At 32.3% G+C, this 27,952-nt stretch overlaps 3 protein-coding genes across 3 annotated transcripts; all 3 read left to right on the forward strand.

Annotated features, from left to right (window-relative positions):
* Positions 1-416: 416 nt before the first annotated feature.
* On the forward strand, positions 417-5,102 carry LOC128158624 (uncharacterized). The gene is made up of 8 exons (XM_052821553.1): positions 417-553; positions 913-1,286; positions 1,397-1,456; positions 1,674-1,769; positions 1,929-1,979; positions 2,098-2,160; positions 2,425-2,502; positions 5,043-5,102. Exons 2-8 carry the CDS (start codon positions 918-920, stop codon positions 5,100-5,102), a joined length of 777 nt encoding a protein of 258 aa, XP_052677513.1. The 5' UTR covers positions 417-553; positions 913-917.
* A 2,859-nt stretch (positions 5,103-7,961) lies between these two features.
* LOC128158625 (uncharacterized) lies at positions 7,962-10,572 on the forward strand. Its single transcript, XM_052821554.1, has 2 exons — positions 7,962-8,048; positions 8,655-10,572. The coding sequence occupies exon 2, from the start codon at positions 8,655-8,657 to the stop codon at positions 10,389-10,391; it is 1,737 nt and encodes a 578-aa protein (XP_052677514.1). The 5' UTR covers positions 7,962-8,048; the 3' UTR covers positions 10,392-10,572.
* A 7,720-nt stretch (positions 10,573-18,292) lies between these two features.
* Positions 18,293-26,557, forward strand: LOC128158629 (MAM domain-containing glycosylphosphatidylinositol anchor protein 1-like). Its single transcript, XM_052821558.1, has 6 exons — positions 18,293-18,715; positions 18,838-18,895; positions 19,153-19,238; positions 24,675-24,819; positions 26,117-26,295; positions 26,388-26,557. The coding sequence occupies exons 1-6, from the start codon at positions 18,419-18,421 to the stop codon at positions 26,472-26,474; spliced, it is 852 nt and encodes a 283-aa protein (XP_052677518.1). The 5' UTR covers positions 18,293-18,418; the 3' UTR covers positions 26,475-26,557.
* Positions 26,558-27,952: the final 1,395 nt, after the last annotated feature.

The raw sequence follows: 27,952 nt of genomic DNA on the forward strand, positions 1-27,952 counted from the left end.
TGTACAGTGCGTTGAAGTCCTACGAATAATGGTGAAAACCTCTCTAAAAGGTACCTGCAATTTTTACAGGTTAAAAAATCGTTTGATTTTATTCGAATCCAATTATATAACTCCTTCTACGTAAGTTAAAAAAGGATACGGGAAAAATCAATATTTATAGGAAGGGGAATAATCGATAATAGGTTCATGTAAGAGTTACCGTCCTTTTAATTGTGAGACACGTGACGCATCACTAAGCAATGACGTCATAATAGGCACCTAGCTTATTGGTGATTCTTGTTCCATTTGCGGTAGGTATTATATATTTCCTTCTTTCGCACACAAAAAATGTTTCATAATCTTTGAAGAAATTGAGAGTTAACTCAGTCTGATATATAAATTAAATTCTTAACCAATTTAATATACTTGATTTATAATTGTAAGTGTATTCCATGGTGAAATATCATCCTTTCAGTTTTATTTAATTGTTTTTCTTTCTTTCAATATTTCATAGAATAGAGATCAACAATTTCATCAGCAAAGTTGTGAAAGCTTCGGAATATTTTCTGAGCAGGTATGTATGTACAGTTTATATTATATCGAATATCTTCCAAGGATCCATAACTTCTAAAAATCATATGTCATATATCTCTATAATATATTACAAGGAATAAAGTATTATTAATTAATTGGTACAAGTACGTTCGCATTAATAATTTCATACTTACGATAGTTATTAATTCAAATTAAATATGTGATACAAAATATACATGTTTTACATACAATGTAATAAATAAATGTTTATATAATATGAACAACTGCAACGAAACAATGCCGTGATTATTGCCGAATTCCGTGTCATTTCTATATCCATGTCAATTTCAAATGCAATTTGTTTTATCAAAAAATCTTTTCATGAAATTTTGTTGACAGTAACAATGGAGATGAACAAAACCGTTGATGACCCACAGGGGTCCACAGAAGCCCTCAGCGAATCCTTGCCCCGGGAGACCCTGCCCACAGGGACCCAGGTCGAGACCAAAGAGGCACAACATGTGTCAACAGAGGCACATTCCATGTCCATGGAGGCTCAGCACGTGCCCACAGAGGCACACCACGCACCCACAGAAGAGGGACGGCTCGTGTCCACAGAGGCCCAGCACATGCACACAGGGGCACCTCACCTGTTCCAAGAGCTCAAAACCGAGTCCCTAGGGACACAGGACATGTCCCCGAAAATTGAGGCACTCGGATTAATGCAAACAGAAGAAGCCTGTGAACATTTAGAGAACGATGCCAAACCCAAGGTAATTATAAAGATATCGTTTTGTTGAACTGCCAATTATTGATACGTGGAATTATTGCATTTTTTATATTATTGTTTTTTCTTAAATTCTAATTTTATAAATTTCAACAGACCGGTGATTTGGAGATACAGGGTCCCTCGTTTACATCGACCATACGTAGAGAATCATTGGTATGCTTTATTGTTAATATCAGATCCAAAAATAATTGTGTACGGCGGTTCTTACATTGAACACACTATTTTGCAAAAATACAGACTGTTTATTTAAATAAATAGGCCATTAGCTGGACTTTTATGCAAAGAGAGAGAGAGAGAGAGAGAGAGAGAGAGAGAGAGAGAGAGAGAGACACTCAACTATTTTGGAAAAGTGCTTCTTGTTTTTATGTAGATGAACAAGTGTTCGATGATATCGATGATGTTGGACCATGACTGCGGTAACAGTGATGGCGACGATGAAGAAAATAACAAAGAGCTGGACCAGGCGGTATGGTCGTAATTAACTGTAATCAGATTACTTATATTTTCATCACGTCATTAGTTCAATATTTAGATTTTGTAAACATTCTCAGTAATCTATACTTGTTATAAATATCACAACAAATTTGAACACTTAATAATTAATTCATAGTCACGTGGTTTACAGGCCCTGTCCAGACTTTGTGCAGTGTCGGGGGAGATAATTCTTAGAGAAGAGGTACTGCAATAAAGACGTGTCCACCTTTTGTTTAAATATTCTATCAAAATTATAGATTAATCTAGTTGTTTTAATTTATATATCTATATATTTCTATATATACACGTTCTCTCTTTAGGCACGTGCATTGTCAGAGCTGACCATCAAAACAGTTCTGGCTGAGGAGCGAATAACATTAGAGGTGATCATACATAAATGCATATATCAACCGATAAATTTCCGAGATAGTTCACTTTTGTCTTGTTGTAAACTTCGGATTTGTCAATTGGGAATAGATACAAAATTAACAATATATTAATTTTGCATTTCATACCACCTGGTTAATTCAAAATATACAACATGACCTAAATAATGATTCGATAAATTAATACCGATGCGTAGTTATTCATATGAACAATTTTGTTGAAGGATTATTGTTCTTATAAACATTTATATCTGTTTTAAGGCCAGAAGGATCTCCAAGATGGCCATACAGTCTGCCTACTCAGCGGCCGTGGTTACTCCACTAAGGTTCTCAAAGAAGGTGAGAGGGAAATTCAGCTCAACAAAGGAATAATTATTTTAATGTTAAAATGTAAATCAGAGGTACTACATGTAAATCTCCATAGCTAATGCTATGGGAAAAAAAGTTCGGATAGTACCAATTTTAGGTCGTCCATCCGAATTTTTTTTTTCAGACCGGGAGCTAAAGACCAGGGGCCCGTTTCACTAAAAGGCGTACGCCCGGCGTAACCTTACGCCTGTCGTAAGTCCGGACTAAGTCAAATATTTGGACTAAGGTCCGTTTCACTAAAAGGCGTAACTTTGCGCCTGCCTTAAGTTAAGACAAAAATCTACGCCTAGCCAAGGGTAGTCGTAACTTATGGCGTAAACATGAAATGATTGCTAATTCTGATGCTGAGAATATCGGTGCTTACCGTAATATTAAATTGTACAATTTGTCATGTAAATTTTTAAAATTTCATATGAAATTAAGAAAATAGAGAGTTTTGATAGGTGGTACCAATTCTCGAATAGAAACTTTCTTACCATGTTTTATGCACATTCTTTATATTTGCACTTGCCGTTTACATGTTAAAATGACATATTTAGACAATCGAGATATAGTTGTCATTCGATTATTTTTATTCAATAATTTGATTTACGTTTTCATATATTTTAGTAAATTGGGCAATGAATAATGCAGAACTACATACATTATGCATATGTAGTACAAAGGTATATTTGTCAAGCATTTCAAGCATTTCACCCCCACCCCCCCCCCCCCCCCCCCCCACCCAACTTCCACGCAAAATATGTGTGAGCGGGATTTTTTCAATTTAAATCTCACTAAGTGAATTATTAACTTTTTTATTTTCCTCTTTTTTTATTTAATTTTTGGCGAGTAAAAGGTGTTAGCTTAGGTAGTGTAACTAAGGTTAATCACAAAAGTATTTTCAGTATTGTTAAAATGTAAATACCAAAATATGATGAAAGCTCCAACTACATGTATGTTTTAGAGTCGTCAAAAGTTCCTAATTTTTTTAAATATTAGATAATTTATTTATCATACAACCGATGCAAAACATTGACTCCAGATTAAATAGAATTTTATTTCGTAGGTTACATACACATCCTCTTTATTAGCTTCAAATTAATATGAAGAATCGTTCAATATACTAAATACACATGTAAGTGTACTTGGGTAGTTTATGTTGAGTCCACCATACGTCTGACACACGCATTTACAAATAAACGTGCATGCACTTATGGTTTGTACGTACCATTTCACTTAAATAATTAAAAAAAAAGCTAACTTCGGAAACAAATTGTGTAAAAAAAAATTAGACCTGGAATTCATCAATTATTTCCAAGGTCATTTTTGCTCCACATTTTACATTGATCCAAATCTTAATATGAAAGTAATAAATATATTTATCCGAGCCTCTTCGGTTTTTTTTTTTTTTTTGCATGAAATATTAAAATTTCGCTATTTTTAGTATCTGTTGTATGGTTGTTCGATGCTTGCTTAATATTGTCCAATCCATGATTAAATAGCTCATTATTGCATTAATTTGCTATATTTTCTATTTTTAAACAAATTCACTGATTTTCTTTCAGGATATTATAGCAAGAGGAAACCAGAAAATTTCATAAAAAAATATTTATACTCAGGCCATAATTAATAATAGAAATTCCAAGGGTGTTCGAAACATGGTTAACTTTTCGGAGATATCGATAACAAAATAGTTTTGTTGAGTAAATAATTTTGAATGAACATATCCTATATGCTTCATCAAATATATCTTTCAAATAAAACAGGTTAGCAAGTTTTGCTGTGTGATTTTGTCACTAAACAGGATTAATATGCCTGAATACTCTCTCTCTCTCTCTCTCTCTCTCTCTCTCTCTCTCTCTCTCTCTCTCTCTCTCTCTCTCTCTCTCTCTCTCTCTCTCGCGCGCGCGCGCGCGCGCGCGCAAACACGATTGACAAGTTTCTATCTTTTTATCTATCTAAAGAATATCTATCTATCTACATATCTAAATATTTATCTATCTATCTTCCTTTCTACTGTTTATCACCTGTCTGCGCATGTGCATAAGCCCGTTGTCAAGGACGTAAGCCTGGCCTTAACTTAGTCCGATACTAGTGTTTACGGCCAGGCGTACGCCTCTTAGTGAAACGCAGTTTACGCCGGACTAAATTTTGGCGTACGCCCTAAGGCCTAACTTAAGTTTCGTCGTATCTTACGCCTTTTAGTGAAACGGGCCCCAGCTATTTGTAACTATACAGTCACGTAATTGTGAAATAATTTGCCCGGCAAAGGTCATCGATATACAAGTATATTAGATGGCCGCATATATCAATGAAGCTGAAACGAGAAAGAATAGCTTCAAAGTTTTAATTATATAACCATACACGTGCATTGTAATGAGTCGCTTCATTAAGAATCCATAAATATGCATGCGTGTTACATTTCAGCTTCTCATATTTTTTTAAAAAGATTTGCTGAAGATTAAAAATTCTTAATAGCTACATCTCGTGAAATAATATCCCCATTGTGTTTTCGTTTTCTATTTCAGCCAAACATCTTCAGGCGACTCCTAGCTTGCTGTTTTGGGTGCTGCAGGAGGAGAAATTAAACTTTTAAATATTTTTATTTAAATAAAAAAAACAAACAACATTCATTGTTTTATTTCTCTTTGCAAGAAAACATTTCATAGCATAAAAGACAAATTTCATAATACTTTCCAGTTGTCATTTGTACGTGTTCATCTACAAATTAATTAACATGGTCCCATTTCAGAGCAATTTTCATTGGCGGATTCAAGGGGGCGCCCTCGGCGCGCGCGCCCCCTAAAATTGGCAAAATAAAGTTAAATCATACTCGTTCTGGCAAAAATAAAATATACAACTGCGAGTTTTTAATATCAAATCTTTAGAAACTTAAAGGATTTCTCTACATTAGACTAATTTCAACTGTGTAGTATGAACAACATGTGTGTGTTTAATGGTGTAACGTACAAACTAAAAAGCCCAACTTTGTTACGCTCTTTCAAATGTGACCAGTTGCTTACCTCAAGTATATATGTAATTGGTTATGCTTCAGGCACGTAGCATCAGGGGAACCACAACGATTTTTCTAAAATTTACATATAAAAAAAATGAATTAACATGGAGTCCCCCCCCCCCCCCACACACACACACTTTTATGGGACCAGTATAAAATTGAAATGAAAATAAGGAAATAAACAGTGAAATTGAAGTTCAAGGTATACTTTCTCCTCCCTCCTCCCTCCCCCACGGATTAGGATTTTAAGAATTTTGTAAAGTAACCTATTTTATTTTGCCCCCCCCCCCTACTTTCAAAAATGATGCTACATGCCTGTACTAAGTAGTGTTTTTTAATGACTCTTACATGTTTATTTTACAATACAAGCTGGTATGATGATCTTTAGATTTTAGATCTTTTCACTAACATCGTCCTATTGATCTTGATTTTTTTTGATTGACTGATTAATATACAGCCATTAGTAAGAAAAATTCTCATATTTCTGCAAGGCAGAGGGTTTCGATGGGATTACTGCAGGTCTCAAATCTACAAAAAAAAATTAAAATTGAAAATAGTTTTATTACTTCTAAGTTTAATCACAAGAGGACAAAAGTCTTAATTGTAAGACTTCATTTTAACCCTAAACAAATCTGTAGAATCCATGAGCTTCCGGGGGCTTTGCCCACTGTGCCCCCATAAAAATAACAGAAATTAACGTTTCTCATATTTCCGCTTTGCAGAGGGTTAACGTTTTGATGGGATTACTGCAGGTCGTAAATCAACAAACATTTAAAGATTATAAACAATTTTATTACTTTTAAGTATAATCACGAGAAGAAATATTACAAAAGTCGACATCTGAAGACTTCATTAGTACCCTACAACATCTCTAGAATCCAGGAGCTTCAGGGGGCTTTACACTCTGGGCCCTCACCAGGGCTTTGCCCAGACCCCCTGCCTAAAAATGGCGCCCCTTCAAATCCTGGATCCGCCCCTGAATTTTCACTCTAAACCAACATATTTCTATTGCTTTCGACACATATTTCCGATGTCTGCGGATACTGTGAAATTGTTAAAATTCGCGGCCCGGGAACTAAATGTTCTTGGATTTACAAATATTACATACAAAAAAAAACTTTATACGCAATAATATTCCAACGTACCTTTAAAAAACTTGCACTCCACAAACTTTTGGACCTATCAATTTTAAATAAATGATACCTCAGTATATATAACGACTGTCTATCGCGAATATTGATAATATTTATCGTATGAAGCATCGTAGGTTAAATATAGTTGTTTATTTTGAAATATTAACGGAGCACATTTCAAGCCAATCGTCAAAAAGTACCAATTTGAACACTATATATGACATTGGTCTAATTCTTTTCAGCTCTTTCAATATGAACATCTACCGGCTCATTGGAGCAAGTAAACGTTGTATGGGACACCTCCATATTGTGACGTACTTCCTATCGAAAAAAAAAACCCAATAAAATCAAGTATAGTTTCATAAATATTTTAGTCATGTGTTCGAATATCGCCGGTGCTTTTATAGTTTTTACCTTTCCAAAAACTTTTAAAACGTATTTTTTGGTCAAATACTGTAACAATTGAAAATTCTAAACCGGTGAAAGTATTTCGATTATAATATACTTTTATCCACATTTCTATCAACCAGTGTCCCATGCAAACCTCATTAAAAGAAATATAGACAAAACGCAAAAAAAAATAAAAAATACAAGGATTTTTCTTTATTCACACAGCACACAGCATGGTATGAGCAACGTATAAAAGTTATAATTTGATAAGCAGGATGTCACTAGGGAGAAGTATACCTTTAACTTCAATTTCATTGATCACTTCAATTTTTATATGGTTCCATCAAATGGGGGAATGACAACTCCATGTTAATTCAATTTTTTGTATGTAAATTCAAGAAAAATCTTTGCGGCTCAAAAAGTGGGGGAGGGGCCTCAATACTACGTGCCTGCTGCGCAAAAAAGTTGGGGGGGGGGGGGGGTGGGGCTAATGCTACGTGCCTGTGTCTAGATTGCCGCGTGGTCGCCGCTATGGTCGCTCTCTGCGAGGAGATTGATTCTGCAAGGATGGAGTTCAAACCCCGACCTGGGCGAGGAAAAGCTCATTCATCAATTTAATTTACATAAATGCATTCTGACAGTGTTTAAACTTCGCAGGCGTTATAAATGATCTTTTCGCACTGGCCTTTTTCTGCTTTTCTACTTTCATTTTACCTTGAGTACTTGAGCAATGGTTTTACTAAAAACCCATACTGTAACATTATAATCGTCGTAAATCATAGACTGATTTTAAGTTCATAGGCAATATAAATGTTAACAGATTGTTCTTCTTATCAGTTACACAGTATACGTCTTTGTATACGTGCTTTGAACATCTAGTAGAACACCAGGAAATTTAAATCTAATTTTGGCTCTATAACCAGGAAGTAAATTACACAAGTCTCGTTTTCTCTCGCTCTGATCTCAGGGCGTTACCTTGATTCAGGACTCAAGTGGTAAGTTACATATGTAATAAGAACAGTTTTGTCTAAAATTTTGAATATCTTTTATATCTCATGACGGTACAGCATTTGACATATAATTCATATTCATAATCAAGATGGATAAGTCAACAATGGATAATAATATATATTAAACAGTTAAATGCTTGTCCTTATTATTGAACCGAAAGTAGTGACTATATTTCGAGACACTGTGAAGTTTTCCAATTAATTTATTCCGATCCTTTGGCATCTGTAAAGAAATGTGTCATTCTATAACTGTACCGTTACTGGTGTAAACAAAGCCTAATCGGCCAAAATGTTTGTTTACAAATATTCGTATAGCGTCGAAAGCAAATTGAATGTGTGTGTGTGGGGGGGGGGGGGGGGGGGGGGGGGGCTAGACTGATCTTTGAATATGGTTATGTATAAATTTGCAAATAAAGGGGGGGGGGTTCACCCCCCCCCCCCCCCCCCCCGGTTACGATGCCTATACCTTATACCTATGTTGAGTATCTACACTGTTTCATTGTATTTATAAGTAAAAGATGATTTGTAAATGAAAGCTACTTATAACCTTACTAAATTTGATATACCTCTATTCAAATTTTCTTATTTCAGATGGACATATCTAAATCCCTAGAACCACCCGACGCCCAGCATTATTTGGTGTGTGGCACTGAAGACTGTGAGAAGAACTGTCAGTTTTACTGCAATGACTGTCACCAACCATTGTGTGAACAATGTAGAGATGAACATCAGAAGAATAAGAAAACCAAGAACCATGAAGTGGTCCCTTATAAACAACGCAAACGTAAACTTCCTGTAGAGAAATGCAAGATCCACCCAACAAAAGACATAGATCTTCTCTGCGAGGAATGCCAAATACCCCTTTGTTCTAAATGCACAGCCACAAAAGAACACCGCGGCCATGTGTTTACCGACCTAGAAATTGTCTTTGCTGAAAAATGCTCGCTTTGTCATGTAGAAATTACCAAAATTCGAAGCTATTTTGAGCCTACTTCTCTAGATTTGAAAAAGGAAATTGCTGGAGATGTCACAGAAATTAAAAAGATCATGAAAGATATAAGAACATCTATGAAGGCTGAAGCTGAGTCTGTGAAAAAGCTGATAGACACAGTCACATCAGATAAAATAAAACATGTTGACAAAATAGAACAGTCATTATCAGAAACTTTAAGCGGTCAAAATAAAAAAATAGATGATTACATCAACTATCTCAATGATTTGATCAAAACATTATATAGCTACCTATCTCCCTCAGATATTGAAACTTTAACATTTGCTCTCAAATCAGAAAACTTGATGATACAACCCATACCAGAAACATTCAAACCAGTCCTACCTGTATTTACTGCTGGTCAATACAGCAAGGAAGATATTGCCAAACTACTGGGTAGATTAAAAATTCCTAACACTAAACCAGAGAACAGAAAAAAAAAAACCATGGACACTGCCTTGAAACAGTTGAAACTTACAGGGAAACAGATGAAACAAAACAGAGAGAAAGCTGACGTGAAACAAACACTGTCTCTGTCTTCCTCTGTCACCAAGGTCAGGGAGTACACAGTACCAGGTGTTGGCAGTGTATTTCATATATCACTGGGTAAATCAGGCACACTCTGGGTCAGTGATGATGTTGGTAACCTTGTCCAAACAGATCTACAGGGGAAACAGCTACAAAAGATACAAACCAGTGGTAGAATAGAAGGGTACCACACAGTCACACAGGACGGGGATCTGATCTATACAGACAGAGACAACAAAGTCATCAATAGGATAACACCGGATAATACAATCACTGAATTCATTAAAACAGGAGACTGGGAACCACTCAGTATACACTCCTCCCACATCAATGGGGACATACTGGTGGGGATGAGGAAGGGTAGAGAAAGTAAAGTCACCAGGTACAACAAGACAGGGACAGAAATACAGAACATACAGAGAGACAACAAAGGACAGGGACTGTATCGTGAACCACACTACATCACAGAAAACATCAATGGAGATGTCTGTGTATCAGACTACATGGATGGGAATTGTGCTGTAGTGGTGGTGGATAAATCAGGACAACACAGGTTCTCCTACACAGGTCAGGGGTCAGAGTTTGAGCTTTATGGAATATGTACTGATGTACTCGGTCACATCCTGGTGTGTGATAGAATCAGTAACACAGTTCATCTTCTTGATCAGGACGGTCAGTTCTTGTCTCTACTACTCACAGAACAACAAGGGGTAAAGTATCCCCGTAGTGTGTGTGTGGATGATGAGAACAATCTCTGGGTGGGACAAATCACCACCAACACAGTGAAAGTGTACAAGTATCTACAGTGATAATAATATATCCATACATCAATTATGTACAGTATGTGTATGTTGTGAGACAATGTAACAACAACACTGAGATAGTGTACAATTATTGGTATCTACATGTACAGTGTACGTTAGTACATGTTAGTATTCTTATCACCCTGTGCATGTTTATAAATTTAAATATAATGAATTATATTAACTGCTAAACAATAAACAAATAAAAATGCACGTATTTCTTTTTTTAGCCATTAGATACTAAATTTCAATTTTTGATTGAATCTTGACAACAGTAATCAAAAGGACTTGCATTACATATATAACATTTTATCTACCAATGATTGAAGTAATGCGAAATGTTTTCCGAAATATAATATGATATCAAAACCGTACAATGTACTTAAAATACTACAGAACAATATCTAAAGAGGTATAGCGCCTTTTCCCAATATTTCGCCTACACCTGTGTTTTGACGGAAAGTACCTGTCACTAAAAAAAGCTTCAGGTAACTAGTTGTCACAGTATGATTTTCGAAACCTGGATACACTGTACTGATTTTATAATGGTGTCTGTAACAAATGATTTGTCATAAATTCGGGATACTCTGTGTATAACAGTAGTTGATATTCTGAACCGTGATAAGTTCAAGCAAAGTGCAATGGATCTAAGTGTAAATAGAGTACATGTACAGTGTTAATGAAGAGAACTCTTTATATAAGGTGTACTCATACTCAGACTGAATTAAACAAGATAATTTATTTAAAAAAACCAGAAGATTAGATACGTGTAACTTAATCACTCTGTTCTGTTCATGTTACAATTTAAGTGAAAAAAAATTACTACTTTATGGATTCGATCCAGCGACCATAAAATCAAGAAGATTTCTGCGTTACCACTAGGCCACGCATCTAACATTTTCAGAAGATGCATTTTCAATATATATGGCTATAAACATGTTTGTATTAGAAAAGACACTAATTGAAATATTTGTCTAATTTTCAGTACGAAGACCACGTTAAACCAACCAAAACTAATTCAATCTAAACGTGTTCTACAGTACCTGTGAACATAATTTTAATCGGATGTCTTTGGTTTAGAGTGGTTCAATAGTCAAATATCTGATTTTTTATCGTATACTAACTACTTTCCTATATATCCCTAACAAAACCTGAATATTTTAATGATGTCGTGTAAGATAATTAAGACTCTTAGAGCATGGTGATTTTGTAATTTTATTTGCGTTTCACTGAATATATTTAAAATAATTATTTATATTACTATATTGAAATAATAGAATTTTTGAGCTTTAATACCGATAAATCGAAAGAGTACTGTCTTTTCTTTTATATATTTTAAACATCATTGGTACTTGAAGATTACGAATTTGTATTTATTTTTTCTCAACTAAAACCTCTCAAAAAATTCCGGAAATCATCTGGATTTTTGGATTTTACAATCTTACGCGAGCGCATTACATATACGCTAACGGGATCTTTAGTTTATGTTTCCACAATATCATATTTGCATGAATAAACTCAGAAACGATAATACAAATAAGTTTAAATTTTCATTGGAAATTTGCTATATATTCTGTTTATATATATTTATGATTTCTTATAAGAGAAATTAAAAAAATAACAAATATACATATCAACTTAGTACATGTACTTACTTTTGTCTTCGTAATGGCAAAACAAAATTTATTCCATGCAAAAAAAAATAACATTATATTTCTTAGGAGGGTGAAGATAGAATGTTTTATTGTTTAAATAATAAATGTCTTACGGACCAGGTTTAACGATAGAATGCTTTCCGTGTATTGTCTCTGAAGTAAAGAAAATATGTGTACAGTGTCCGTTGGCGAAAAAGTGTTGAATTATTTTATTATATGGATTAAAGTTTTAGTTAAAAGGTATTTACGATCTCAAAAATGCATTTTTTATGATTGATTTGACTGTTATCTTCAATACAACTTCATTAATTTTCTCCAAAATCGTTTCGGAGCAATTCTGCAATTTTCTGCTGCATTACGGGTATATGGGAGGCATTCTAACTTTCCCGAGACACATTAGCTTATTCTAACTAAGGAAAGTGTAGTGAATTTAATAACATTAATATAGGCTTATAGCTTTGTTATGTAAATGTAAACAATACGGCGTGTCGATGTATCTATTTCGTAAATGTCCAATATGCTTTGTCAACCCGTGCATGCACGGGTTAAAGTCTAGTTGCACAATACTAGTATTGAAAATGTCTAGATCTGATGTTTTTGCAAAAGGCTATATTTGAGACCAAATCTTACATTAAGTGCGCTATACCTGTTTTCATTTTTCCATCAATTGATGAATTTGAATAAAATATATATATATATATATATATATATATATATATATATATATATATATATATATATATATATATATATATATATATATATATATATATATATATATATATAAATGTGTTACCGGGTTCACAAGCGTGTGACTGTCAGTCAATGACAAATGCATTGACAAAAAAGATTTGTTTGATTCACGATGTAGATTTTAAAATGATTGAAGATATTTTTGCCTGGTATTCTCATCTTAATATTTTTTTTTATTAAAAAAGAATCCTAAAACCTTTTTCCATTTAACGCACACGGTATGCAGAAATTAAAAAAAAGGTAAAAGAACACATTTTATAGAACAAGGGGACGAAGCTGCCGAAAGGACAGTCTTTTCATTAAATCAGGGACGACAGACCTTATATCTATTGCACAACTAAAAGAAGTGATTGTTAAGAACATCGAAATCATATTATTACGTCACAATCACTAAAACCCAATGAAAAAAATCGCCTATGACGCAATTTATGACTGCATGTTCAGAGTCATCTATACACACTTTATATAGTACAGGTAGTGGCTGACTTTTGAAGACAGTATAAAGAGTTGAAATAATTTACAGTCTCCGGGTTGTGCACTTCCTCTCCTTTGTGATTGGTAGAAAATACATGATGTGAAAATCTACATTTATTTCATTGGTTGGAATAGTGTCCGGCACAAGGGAATTAATTTTCTGATGATCTTTTTCACGTACGACTTAACAACTTTCGTAGATTTCAAATCTTAAAAAGTGAGAAAACGAAAAAGCAATGCAAATTGCTATGAATGTAATTCAGTCTTTGATTTTCAGGTTCAACTAGTTGAAAGCAATATTCTATACTACCATTTAAAACTGTTTGCTTTTCTTTTATTATTTTTATTTAAATACAAAAATGTAAAAAAAAAAAATTGATGCGGTATGGCTAATATCGGTAAAGATGTTTGGACCTTAGATATGTAATACTTCATTTGATATTTGTTAAACAAAATGCTGAATGCAGCGATATAACTTTGATTTTATCAAAATAATACGAGTCTACGACCCTTCTTAAGACCTCTTTTACCATACTATAGTCCATATAACTAAGAAGCTATAATGAATGAATGAATGACATAAAATGTTCCACACACCATGGTTTTTAGAGGAAGGTGACATAATATATATATATTTTTTTTTTAATGTAAAATTACTGTGAAAAAAATTCTCTCATGGTGATCGAAACTCATGGTAAATGTAGCATTCGATTTCACTTTTAGTTTCGGGACTCTTCTAGTGTTATCTAGTCGACTCGTTAAATTCAAAGTCCGATAACTCAAATTTGTTTACCAACAAAAATTACACATCATCGCCAATAAATGAAGTTTTCATATCTATCTACTGACGATTTACACAAAAGTAAGTGTATTGTATGCGAGATAGAAATCAAAGTCGTTGTGTTCACGTGCTTGAGTGAACACATAACTAAGTTTTGGGCGTGATCGTTTATCAAACAACAACATTTTGTGTATTCTTTTTTAAAGAAAAGATGCATGCGCTAAATATAATTAGCTAATGTACTGGCACTTGCGTTTGCGCTAAAATACGTATGCGCCAAGTTTTCTCGTTTTACATAATAATTGTTAACATTGTATAACCTTGCGATGCATGAAAACAATTTTACTTTCTCAAAAAAGAATACAATTTTATATCTAGTTTAAAATCAAAAACTATTTTCTTTCTATAATTTATGTTTCAAATTGTGATGTACATTGAACATGCTTATTTTGTATATATTCACTTTAAATAGCTCTCTCTTTCTCTCTCTCTCTCTCTCTCTCTCTCTCTCTTGTGATGTTTTGCTTTTGGTTTTTTAAATGTTGTATAACATCGCCGAAAGTACGTGGAAACATCAACTGCGTTTTTCAAATTGATTATAGAAAATAATATTCAATAGGAAAAAATACAGACACAGAAGACTTTTTATTACATGTATAACAATACCTTCAGTTTATCTCCTACGACTGTGAAGGTACAGAACATATTATACAATTTTAAAATCAATTGTTATATTTGTTTCATGAGTTCCACTGGGATGAAACTGGAGAATGAAAATGGAGGATGTTCAAAGATATAATACAAGGTATTTTCCTCCGTGAAAGGAATGAACAATCTTTTGAATGAATATCGATGAAACATTAGTTTAAGCAATAAAACCAAAACAATGGGAAAATAAATAAATTAGAACAGCTTAATTTACATATGGATTAACATTAGTTTACACAAAAATTAAAAACAATAGGAATAGAAATAATTAAGAGGAGTTTCTATGCGTGTGCATCTGCCAAGCGGAAGGACAGCACAATATGTTTTCAAGGGGAAATACGTTTTTTTTTTTCATTATGGAAAGAAATCAATGATACTGAATAAGCGAAATTATTTTTTATATAGAATTTGATCATAAAATGAACAATTTAACATTATCACAGTTTGAAAAAAGGAGTCAAATTTTTCATACCATGAATACAAGATTTTTTCTAAAAATCGAAATTTGCAATTTTATTCCCGAAATGTCGACTTTTTGTGCAGTACATGACCTGTGGTGATAATGAACAGTGTTCAAATTCAAAATCACAAGGAAAGATACAAAACAGGGGCCCGTTTCACAAATCATACTTAAGACTAAGTGATATCTTAGGAAAGATCTTTTTTCCTAAGTTCATTACTTATCCATTTCACTATTCTTGTCTTATCTTGTCAAAGTTCCTAAGTTATGTATTAACTTTAAGATAGGTAATTCGATGTCTTAGGAACAAACTCAATATGGCGACTGTTTATTTTGTATTGAAATGAATTACATGCACATTAAAGTTGAAAAAAAATACAAGAATACACAAATCATTAGGACTTGTCCACTTTACTTCTTTCTTCAATTCACATCTCTCGCATAGACTTTTAATTTTAACATTTTTTTAAATATTATCTGGTCGCACGCGCAGATGGGTAGCGGGTATTTTTAAAGCTAGTGCACTGATGATAATGAAAATAGTCATTCCCGAGAATCACTGATATCTTAAGCAGTTTGATCAAAACAGGAATAAATACTAAGTAAAACTCAATTACAGAATGACTGGGTGATTTGTCCTATTTCTCCACCAAATAAGCTTTTCTCTTACGAAAGAAATTTGAGGTGTATCCTTTGCGGTAGAATGAGGGGTTCTTTATTTCAGTTTTTGTTGGGAGAGGTAGGAGTGACCGGCAAGTGGTTTAGGTATGTCGATGTTAAATCATCCTTGGGATTGCTGTTTTATTAAGAAATTGTTGCCTTCTATCCTCGCTTCCTCTATCAGCCAAGATGCATTTATTTGCAATGTTTCCTTTTGTAAAGAAAAAACATTCTTATATCAACCATTACAAGAAAACACGCATTACATTACACTTAGTTTAAAAGTTCCACATCTTTCCATTCTAAATCTTACTTGTCACTGCATGTGAGTATTGAATTCCATTTTAGAATATACCGTATCCTGCGATCTCTCAAATTAAAAAAAAAATACTGTTTTCAAGGAATATACGGGTATATTACGTTATTTTTATCTACTCGTGTATGCATGAGAAGGTTAAATATTATAGTACATAATTTCAGTACATGCACATAAGCACTACACTATTTACACTCTATAAACACGTTTTAAATTTTTTTTCTAATTGGTTTCTATGTGAAAAAGGGAAAGAGTTTTTACGTTTACTTGAAAAGTTTACATCCGTGCCATATGAAAAAGAATTTACATGATCGATTTAAGTTAGGAATTAACGAAATTATTTAGAAAAAAGTGGCTTACAATGTATCTTATGAACTTCCCAAGTTATAACTTAGGCATATCTTAAGTTCTATCTTAGGAAACATCTAAGGAAATCTTTGTGAAACGGGCCCCTGGAGCAGAGCAAACACGGACCTTTAAAAATTAGAGGTAGGATCAGGTGTTCTGGAGGAGTGGGCATCCTCTGCTGACCGGTCACACCCGCCGTGTGCTCTTTGTCGTAATCGGGAAAACGAAAAGATCCGCGGTAGACGCGATTATATAGGTGATTAAAAAGCATACTGAGTATTTATTGAATGCTTCAGAAAAGATGACTCAGAAATAAATTGTACACCTTATGACTACTTTCTCTACACCGTAACATTACAACACAACTATATGTATCTAATTAAAAAAACACGAACTAAAAATGTTTTTATTTTTCATCTGACAATATGTTTGTTTGTTGGTTAAACGTAAAGCTGCAAAAACTCTTTTAAATTAAAAGTTTTGAATTACATTGTGTTTTCAGATCACAGAAAATGAGACTTGAAAGCGCCCGTTAGTTAGACCGAATCGTTAGTTCATCATCACGTCTACTTAGAAAATAAACATGATTTGAATTGTGATGATTTATCAATAAACATATTTTATCACGTACCAACCAATGTCATATCCCGGTGAACTATTAAAACATTGCTGCAAAATACGTTTAAAAAAGACAAATAGTTCATGAATAAAACCGAGTTGTTTGTTTAGAATGATGTAACTATTAAACAAATAGCGAGTGCAGTTATCACCGTGACATCAATTTCAAATTCAAAATGGAACCGATTACGATTTCAAAATCTCGTAAGGTGCTAGATTTCTCCCAGAATTCTCTGAAAAAGCATAATTAGTTGCAAATCCCGTGAGTTTATATGTCCCTGGATTTATAAATATTTTTTTCAAGAAATTAAAAACAGGAACATCTTTAACAACAGATGAATGTGTTTGCATATCGGATAAATAGGAAAATAGTCGATATGAACGCACAAGTATAAACGAGAAGTCAATTATTTTAGTTATATAAATGTGCTAAAGTTGCGATGGGTATACAAATCGAAATTTTAAAAACAATATTTTAAACTTTTATTTGAAAGCTAACAATTATAAAACTCTTTAAAAAAACATACGGCGGCGTTCTGTTCGAAATTGTCTGAATGTGGTAATGTGGTGGCGGTTGTGCGACGGCGAGTTATTTGAGAGTACTCGTTTTTGAAGCGCAAGCGGACTTTTGTAATGACCTTATTCAGAGACTATACATTTGAGGCATTTTTTGTTCCTTCATTTATATTCGAAGAAATTCATTTTCATGGATTCACAGTGATGGATATTTTAAACATATAAATCTTCGTAACTAATGATAATATAAACAAAATTATAATATTAGACATAATAATATACTGTATTTCAATGTTTAATGATTATTTGATATCGTGGATAAAATCAACAAATGAATGAATTTCACAGAAATTATTATTTAAAAAATTACATTAATTTTATTAATGAAACTTCAGTACATGTTCACGTAAGAATTAATGAAATGAAAGTGACAGCTAATTTTTTCAAACAGTAATGCAAATAAACAATTGACTTGGTTCTGAATGTGTAATATGACATCGCAATATATTAATTATTATAAATATTGCAATAAATACTATCTACTTTTCGTATGTCTATGACTTGTGTGAGTTAAAAGTATTCTATGAAAACTATTTATTTCTACAGAAGCACCTTGCCTATAAATTATTAATAAGAAAACTAAACTTCTTTGTTTGACCATTTCGACAAGAGAATTAATTCCGATAATATTTAACCGCAGTGCTATCAGCATTCTCTCATACTGTACACAAACTGTGGAGCGGCATGCGCTTCAGAAGAAGTTTACCGCTGATGGTCAGTTTCATTGAGTTAATCAATGGCTGCATTCAGTTTAAATTCTCCCGTGAGGTGTCTTTCTTAGACAATTCTCAAGTGATTGGAACTTATCCAGGATTATCCAAGCAAAGGCTTTTTGGCGTGTGTGCTCCAAGATGTAACAATGACATTCAATGTAACGCTATTGACATCTGCTTTGAAAATTTGAAGTGTAAATTAATCAGTAATTGGACACCACTGACGCCAGGAAACATCTCTGAAGTAGTGTGTAAACGATTCCAAATGGTAGGAATTTAACCTCTTTTTACTATTTCTTTTTTTTCTCTCTCTCTTTCTGTCTCTTAATACCACCCGCCACCTTTTAAAAGAAACATATGGTTAATTTGTGCGCTCTCTTTCTTTTATAGCAAGGTTGTGCAGATGGATATTTTTTTGACAGAAAAGATAATATTTGCATCGCTCAATGTAAGTCTTATATTAGTGATAACTGTATTTCTTAACAATCGAATTTATATTTCATACGAACACATGCTAAAAATTGTAATTTATTCCACCGAAAGTTGACTAAAAGGTCTGAAGGCGACTCGATGACAATTTTACTTTTAAGTTGTCATGATGACACTGACACCCTGTCAGTTTCATCATGTGCAATGTTTCGCCGATTATGTTTAATTTATATCAATGTTATTCGCTTTCCTAATTTAACTAATTTTCCTTTTCAGATTATTGCAACTTTGAGAGTGACCCAGAGTTGACATGTTTTCTTTCCGAAAGTCTTTCTGACGAATTTAACTGGACCATTCATGCGGTTGGTAGTTAACAATATAACTTGTTATACTTTCATGTTAAATACTGAAATTTGATTGGTTAAGACGCAGTTAATAATATTTTCTATTACCCTCAGCGTTAGCAACGCACCACTTAGCAACGGGTAACATTAAAAATGTTACATGCGCGAAAATTATGCGCGTACAGTTCGCTGTAGAATTCACGTTATTCCTATATAAAAGCAGTAACATTTTCTTAAAAATTAAGACATTCAGTATAACAAAATAAAAGAGTGCCTGTTTGGGAGGATAACAGTTGAAATTGACACCCCGAGAAAACCATTGTCAACCTCCGCTTCGCGTCGGTTGACAATGGTTTTCTCGGGGTGTCAATTTCAACTGTTGTTACCCTCCCAAACAGGCACTATTTATATGATATCTTATTCAAGAGGTGATATGTCGGGAGGGGATATTATGTTTATAACTTTATAGAAATAGTTTCATTACCATTAAATCAGCATCTTAAAATGCTTCCCACAAGCCCGACAATTTGTTAAGTATGGTCGTTTTATTATAACACACAGGTCTGTATTTGCTGATGACTATGATCGTTTTGATGGGTGGGATTTATCTACATTTAATGGTCCATGTTTTGATTGAACTTGCATTTCATCTAAAGGGCAAAATATAGATTTGATCACTGTTTGGCCTGTATTGAAATACCAATAACAATGAAGGAATTTCTTCCTCACGTAAATCTTTATTTGTACGTGTTCTCTCTCAAATTCCGCCATTATCAGTTTGTTCGTAAATATCGTTTAAAGCGATCATACGTTTATCATGAACATCGTTTATCCTTTCCTATCGTGTATCAATCCTATCATATCGTGCGTGTATACTCTTCTATCGTGCGTTAATCCTTTCCTTTCGTGCGTGTATACTGTTCTATCGTGCGTTAATGCTATCCTATCGTGCGTAAATCCTATCCTATCGTTTATCTTGTAAAAAATAACGTTGCGGGTACTGTATGTTTACATTTTTTCATTTTTCTTTTATTTGGCAATCATTAAACAAATTTAGATAAAAACAATTAAAAATCGTAAATCTCTCTATTTTTATAAAAATACCCTTTTCACATTCTGGGATTATTGATCTATTTTTGTAAATATTTTTTTATGATATGTATGTACATAAAATGTGAATGTGAAGGCCAAATACAAGATAACTTAATTTAAAAAAAATCATACATAACATAAACGAATCTATGTTCACAGTATACATTCTTCTACACATAACACTTAATGATTTAGTAGGTAATGGCATCTTGCATAATCATCGCCTTATGTTCTGATTGCATGATACTTATATAAGCTAATATAAATATGGTTTTGAAATATTAACATAAATTAATAAGCATTGCTGGAACATGACGTTTACAATGTACAGAACTATAAAGTCTAACTAAAAATATAAAATGAAGTATGTATGCTGCAATAGTTTGTAATAATAAACCGGAGGAGATTTAGTTAGTCCAAGTCAGCTGGTCAACCTCTTTATTAAAAATTATTGTGAATTAAGTACTGCAAGGGCCACTTGATTTTTTTTCGCCTGTGGTGAATTATGATCACAATGATATATATCACCTAAACAACAAAAGTCGTCTGACTTAATATATTGATTACTATAAAGATTTATTTTGTTAAATATGATTCATTTGCTTGTCTAAATTTTAATGCGAACACCTACATTATTTATCTAGAAAAAATCTAATTACAAATCAAAAAACTTGCAAAGGAATGTTTACTGCATTATTATTTATATAAAGAGTATTTTCCAATTTCATCCCCCCCCCCAAAAAAAAAACAAATAAAAAAAAATTAATACGTACAAACATTAATCTTTTATGCCATTATTTTTATTCATTTTCTTCCGGTAAATCATAAATCCCTAACTTTTCGTGCAAGCAGGGTTTTTTTTTTAAATATGGACCTCCCTATAGTTCCCGCTATCTGTGATAATGTTAATCTTCATTTTATAATAATGTATACTATAAGTTGCTTTTTAAGATTACTTGTCTAAATAAAAAAACAATTACATTTTTTTTCTACCTTTTGACCTTTGGTTTATTTTGTTACTAAATAGAAAATGGTGCATACAAAGGTGAATAAATATGCGGTCACCGTGACTGACGATGGAATTTTGCATCCGGTTTTCCATCCAATTTTCACTTTCTCATCCGATTTGCTGTCGACTTAAATCCCACCGTGTGACCACTAAAGTCGAAAGTCCAAAGCAAAGTCTCAAAGTCGATGTAAAATCTGAAATCACGGTAACTTTCCCTCGTAAAATATTAATAATAAATAGATTTAATTAATTACAAATCGATTGTGTTTCGTATTGTGTGACCACCTCAATAATCGACTCAAATGATCTTACCAAAGCAAGTCAATGGAAAATCAAATCGGATGAAAATCGCTTTGTGTGCCCGCTCTTTTAAGACTACATATGTGCAATACAAATGAGAATTTAAAAAAAAATAAGATTATGCAACCCTAAGGTAGTTTCATACTCTTGAAATTCTTTAAAGAGAGTTGAAAATAGAACTGATTTTAACATAAACGGGCTAAAACTTCATCATCATTTTTTACAAATATACATATCATCTTTGGAAGATGTCGAAGATGTCAGATAACATTAACTTGAAAATGATACTTTTTGTTTGTTTAAAGGTGAAATCTAAAAAGGTTGGCACCTGAAATACAAGTATTGTCAGTTATCTAAAACAATTTAGGTATAAAGATGGGGACTTAAATTGTTCCTTAATCTCTTTTGTAACCCCTGTCACATTCTATATTTTATTGAATATGGGGCCCGAAACAGAAATAAGAATTTTTGTGAAATTATTGCTATAAATTATAACACAATTTATAACAATCATAAGTAATGCCATCTTTCCAAATCATTGCAAACAAATACACATAAATCTAATGTGTCATGTAAAAGAAAAAAAGTAGGGGGTCACATTTCAAACATTTGAGATTTGGTATGAATTAAGTTATTTTTTGCAAAAATTGGGGTTAATCTTTTCTTGACTTTCATGATAAATAAGCTAAACATGCCAATGTGTAGATAGAAATATTAAAATATTGTTTAAATGTGCTTTTTCGGAAAACATGAAATTATCGTAATGCACAAACTTTTTAAAAGTTTGATCTGTACTGAAAATTAAGAAGCTAAAATTAACAGTACTCTTAATCTAGCGAGTTGTGAAAAATGTTCCGCCTAAAAACATAGTCCCTTACTAAACTCTTTAATTATGTAATTTTATTTTACCTTTTCTGTTCAACATAGTTTATTTGACATAATGAAATACAAAGATACGAGTAGAACTTATACATGTATATTATGCAGATTTTTCATACTAGAGGTAACCCAAAATGGTTACAGAAAAAACCCAGAAGAACGAACCTGTTTAAAATACTCACTACTTTATCTAATTTCATCACAGAAACTGCAGAACATTAGAAAGAAAGTTATTATGCCGTGCAAAGATAGAAATCAAAGAATGTATACAAATGAAAATTAGTGGTAAAAATCTAAATTATCTTGAGCTTTAGTATAATTTTAATTACTTCCGTGTGGTTATATTTGCGGAAAATCAGAGACAGAATTATTTATGTGTGCTAAGATAGAATGTATAGAAAAAAAAACAATTCAGTAAAAGTCAAGCTTAAAAAATATCATGAACTTTACTAAAAATTTAATTTTAATCGCAGAAAATCAGAAACAGAGTTCTTTATGCTCTGCATAAATATAATACATAAAAACTAAAAATATAGGGTAAAAAATCAATCTCAAAGATATCGTGAGCCTTACCGTAATTTTAATTACTTCCATGTGGTAATATTCCCATAAAATATACAAACCTTTTTGGAACATATATTTTTGACAAAAGTATGACATGGTCTTTATTAAAGGGGCATGTTCTATTTTAATTGTTTTCATTGCTTAAGTAATGCATTTTTTATGATCACTTAAAATTTGAGTGTTAGATTTAGAGTTATTAACAAGATGCAGAGCGTTTAATAGTTTGTTAATTAAATAAGAGTCGTGTCTTGTTTTTGTTTATATTAGTTTAATGTACCGGTAAAAGCTCTTCTTCAGCTGATTTTTCTATCTGCTAATTTGTTTTGAACATAAATGAACAGTCTGTTTCTGCTCAATGAACTTTTTAGCGTTTGTTAGATTCATTTTAGGTCTAAATCTGGAATTTTCTTACCAAGATTTATAATGTAAACAGAAACTTTGTTTATATAACATATAATTGTGAGCTCAGTATTTCGCTTATAAATCTACCAGTGACAATCAAATTTTGGTTGACTATTAGAAATTCCTAATTGAAGCACTGTAAACATTAAAGGGGCATGGTTACGATTTTGGTCAATTTCTAATGATCAAATTAAATTTGTTAAGAGTAAGATACAGTGCTCACAAAAATTGTAATGTAAACAAGGTTCGTGCCCTTTTTTGTTTACATAGGTTCAATATACCAAAAAACCGTTTTAAAGCTAATTTGTCTATTTTCTTATTCATTTTAAGCAAAAATAAACGGTTCCTAACGTTTAATACATTTATTTTAAGCCTATAACTGGAATTTCCACTCCAACATTCAAAATGTAAACAAAGGTAAGAACTGTAAGGTATGTAACTCGCTTATAACTGAACGAATGACACTCCAATTTTGGTTGCTTATTAAGAATGCCTTTCAAAAACATGTAAACATTAAATTAGGAAAAAGGACAAAAATCATGATCATGCCTCTTTAGTTGCATAGCTAAGTTCTCCATATGCCATCGGTTGAAAAGCAAACAGTCAATATGACGTTATGATATGACGTCACCGTCATTTATAAACAGCACTGGCTCAAAAGTTAAATCAAGTAAAAAGAAATATGTTAATATGTCGAACAATAAAATGATTCAAACGATTTATGAAGATAACGATCATTGCAGATCTACAATGCTACAATTTGTGACATTTTAATGCAAGCATACTACAATCGTGTAAATTTATTCTTAAAAATGTGTTCCCTGCATTAACACTGAGGGAGTTAAATATAGACGTACGTAGGAAAAATGTTTTAAAACTCTTCTAAAAAATCATCATAATAAGGTCATAGTGATCTTCTCTCTCTATAAAAAATTATTTATATTGATTTCCTTTTGACAGTTTTATGAAGGTCAAGTACATGTATAATAAGGGTGCATAAAAAGAAATCTTCTTTTTTGGACATCATAGGATCTAGGGTGCATCCTTTCTTATGCATTATTTGATGCATCTTAGGTCCTAAGATATGATGTCCAAAAAAGGCTTCTTTTAAAGCATTTAAATGTATTGTCAAATATCAGAATATATGAAAATTTTTGTGAGTTTCGAAACCTTTGAGAAGAATTTCATATTCAACATTTTTATTTTAGAATTCTACACCATCCCTCAAGACAGGTCCTACCTCTGCTGTTAATGGATCATACTACAAATACATTGAAACATCAAGAGGAGAAGGTTATCCTACTTTCATATCTGGTCAAAGGGCAATTCTGGAAAGTTTCATCAAATTTTCAGGTGCATCGTCATTATATAACGTTCTTGCATTTAATTAAATAAAACAATTTTTTTTTTATCAAAAATGACTTTTTATTAATAGTAAGTGAAGAATGGAGATTAGTTCTTAGACTCATTAAACTGCAATTTTCGCCCATATAAAATGTTTCGCCTGTATATCCCACCAAAAGACAAATTTTATCAAATATTGTTTTTAAATATTCAAAGCGATAATATTGATTATTGTATTCAAATTGGAAGCAAAGATATTTATCTATAAAATGCACAAATTTGAAAAAAAAACCCATACTAACTCGAACAAAAAATGACTTAACAAAAAGGAGTACACAAGATATCAACCAAAATGTTCCCATAATTGAATTGTTCTGAAATTCTTAGATTTGTCATATGGAATAAAATCTGAAAATATGTAAAAACATGATATGAAATTAAGGTATCCAACACCTCAATTGTATCAATATTTTCTCGAGAAGAATATCATTGAAATCTGTAGACAAAACATACTTCAGAAATACATGTACCAACAAAAAAAAAAATAATAAAGATAATATTCAGTGTTTATAGCTCTCAGTTATGGCGCAATTGATTTTACCTAGTTTGCACAAAACAATCTTATTTCATTTCGACATTCCGAATGACATTGTTGTCAGTATTTTTGATGAAGCAAAATCGTTATATCGTTAACTACAATATGACTAGGAATAAACGCTTTATGGAAATTAAGAAATTCATACAATTAAACTAGTTTGTCTAGATTTGATATGATATTACATGGAAGTCAACGATGTCGATTTTTATATAAATGGTTTCAAAAGTACTTTAACAAAACGGCTTTAATAAATTCAGATTTGTTCAAAATGTTTGAATTATTTCATACTGAAAGTCAATATTAAACTTTTTAGATTTAATTTTGTAAATATTAAACAGTACTTACAAACTGTGTTTCAAACCTAGTACATGTAAATGTTAAAAAAATGTTAATCAAATAAAAAAGAAAAATTTTTTTTTTTTACAATCACTTGATTTTGTCTTTTATTCCCTGAAATACTTTTTAAAAAATCCCGTTTTTATTGATTTTTTAAAATAAATTCTCTTCCTGTTAATGAAATAACCAATCTTTCTGTATTGATTAAATAACAAAAATCAAACTTATTTTAAATATAATTATCATGTGCGCAATGAACTAAAAACGCGACGGGTGAGATACCTTAACTATACATGTTTTCAATTCCATGCATGAAATTCGTCTTCTTGTATTTGTTAAAAATATAATAATTCCTACATGGTTGTATTCCAGATATAACCTACTGCTTTACGATGTACTACCACATGTACGGAGGCTACATAAACACTCTCACCATCAGAACTCAGAAAGGGAACAACACCGCCATAGACCGCTGGAAATTGTCTGGTAACCAAGGTGATGCCTGGCATCATTTGTCTGGGGTCAACCTTCCGTTGGACTCCCAATCAAAAGTAAAGACATTGTTTAAAACTTGTTTACTTTTTGGGAAATATTATATTGGGTGAATCGCTGTTTAAGATCTTTGCTTTTCATCATTTTTTAGATCATCATTGAAGCAACAAAGGGGGCTAACTACGAGGGGGACATTGCAATCGATTCCATTGAGTTGATGCCGTTTGCATGTCCCTAGAAAGAGTAAAAGAGTGACCAGACTTATCTCATATGCGCTTTTGATTTATTTTACCAATTTTTATTAATTGATTTGTATAATAAACATTTTAAATTTCGAATAACCATTAATTTTGTTCTTTTGCGCGTTTGGAGTGAGTTGGCTAAGTAAAGATTTATTTGATATTTCATTGGTTTTTTGACTTGGTAAGTATTTCGTTAATTTTTTCAGATAGGTAAAGTTAGCTACTAGTAACTGGCTACTAGTAACTGGCTACGAGAAGTAAAAAAAGCTAGCTACTAGTAACTGGCTACGAGATTAAATAAAAGTTAGCTACTAGTAACTGGCTACTAGTAACTGGCTACGAGAAGTAAGAAAAGCTAGGTACTAGTAACTGGCTACGAGATTAAAGAAACTTGGCTTCTAGATACTTCTTACCGTCCATGGGAGAACACATACAAAGGATTCTATTTTTGTTGTTAAGATGTACATTGCACTATATCACTGTCAATTGTCAATATATCTCAAGTAGCTGTATATATAGACTAAAGATATATGCCTGACTTGCTAATATCAACATTCTGCCGAGTCATCCACATAATATAACCACACAAATACTCAGATATCTCTCTTTATGTAGTCAGCTACTTGTGCATTTCGTTACAAATATCTTCATTTTTTGGCTGTTTTTTCAATATATCTCAAGTAGCTGTATATATAGATTGAAGATATATGCCAGACATGCTAATATAAACATTCTGTCAAGTCATCCACATAATATTACGACACAATTACTCAGATATCTCTCTTTATGTAGTCAGCTACTTGTGCATATCTTTATAAATATCTTCATTTTTTGGCAGTTTTGTCAATATATCTCAAGTAGCTAAATATATAGATGTAAGATATATGCTAATCTTGCTAATATCAACATTCTTTCAAGTCATCCACATAATATGATCACACAATTACTCAGATATCTCTCTTTATGTAGTCAGCTACTTGTGCATTTCGTTATAAATATCATCATTTTTTGGCAGTTTTGTCAATATATCTCAAGTAGCTAAATATAGAGATGTAAGATATATGCCAGACATGCTAATATTAACATTCTGTCAAGTCATCCACATAATATGATCACACAATTACTCAGATATCTCTCTTTTTGTAGTCAGCTACTTGTGCATTTCGTTACAAATATCATCAATTCAGCTACTTGAGATATATTGACAAAACTGCCAAAAATAAAGATATTTATAACGAAATGCACAAGTAGCTGACTACATCAAGAGAGATATCTGAGTAATTGTGTTGTAATATTATGTGGATGACTTGAAGAAATGTTGATATTAGCAAGACTGGCATATACCTGCAACCTATATATTCAGCTACTTGAAATATATCGACAAAACCGCCAAAAAAGAATGATATTTGAGACAAAATGCACAAGTAGCTGACTACATAAAGAGAGATATCTGAGTAATTGTGTGATTATATTA

This window comes from Crassostrea angulata, chromosome 8, assembly GCF_025612915.1.
Source record: "Crassostrea angulata isolate pt1a10 chromosome 8, ASM2561291v2, whole genome shotgun sequence".
Classification (NCBI taxonomy): Eukaryota; Metazoa; Mollusca; class Bivalvia; order Ostreida; family Ostreidae; genus Magallana; species Magallana angulata.

Excerpts from the sequence above, each read along its gene's own strand:
- LOC128158625 (XM_052821554.1), top strand. The coding sequence starts at position 8,655 with ATGGACATATCTAAATCCCTAGAACCACCCGACGCCCAGCATTATTTG.
- LOC128158629 (XM_052821558.1), top strand. The coding sequence starts at position 18,419 with ATGCGCTTCAGAAGAAGTTTACCGCTGATGGTCAGTTTCATTGAGTTA. Across the intron at positions 18,716-18,837 it reads TGTGTAAACGATTCCAAATG|CAAGGTTGTGCAGATGGATA; the intron begins GTAGGAATTTAA and ends TTTCTTTTATAG. Across the intron at positions 26,296-26,387 it reads CGTTGGACTCCCAATCAAAA|ATCATCATTGAAGCAACAAA; the intron begins GTAAAGACATTG and ends ATCATTTTTTAG.
- LOC128158624 (XM_052821553.1), top strand. The coding sequence starts at position 918 with ATGGAGATGAACAAAACCGTTGATGACCCACAGGGGTCCACAGAAGCC. Across the intron at positions 1,770-1,928 it reads ACAAAGAGCTGGACCAGGCG|GCCCTGTCCAGACTTTGTGC; the intron begins GTATGGTCGTAA and ends CGTGGTTTACAG. Across the intron at positions 2,503-5,042 it reads CACTAAGGTTCTCAAAGAAG|CCAAACATCTTCAGGCGACT; the intron begins GTGAGAGGGAAA and ends TTTCTATTTCAG.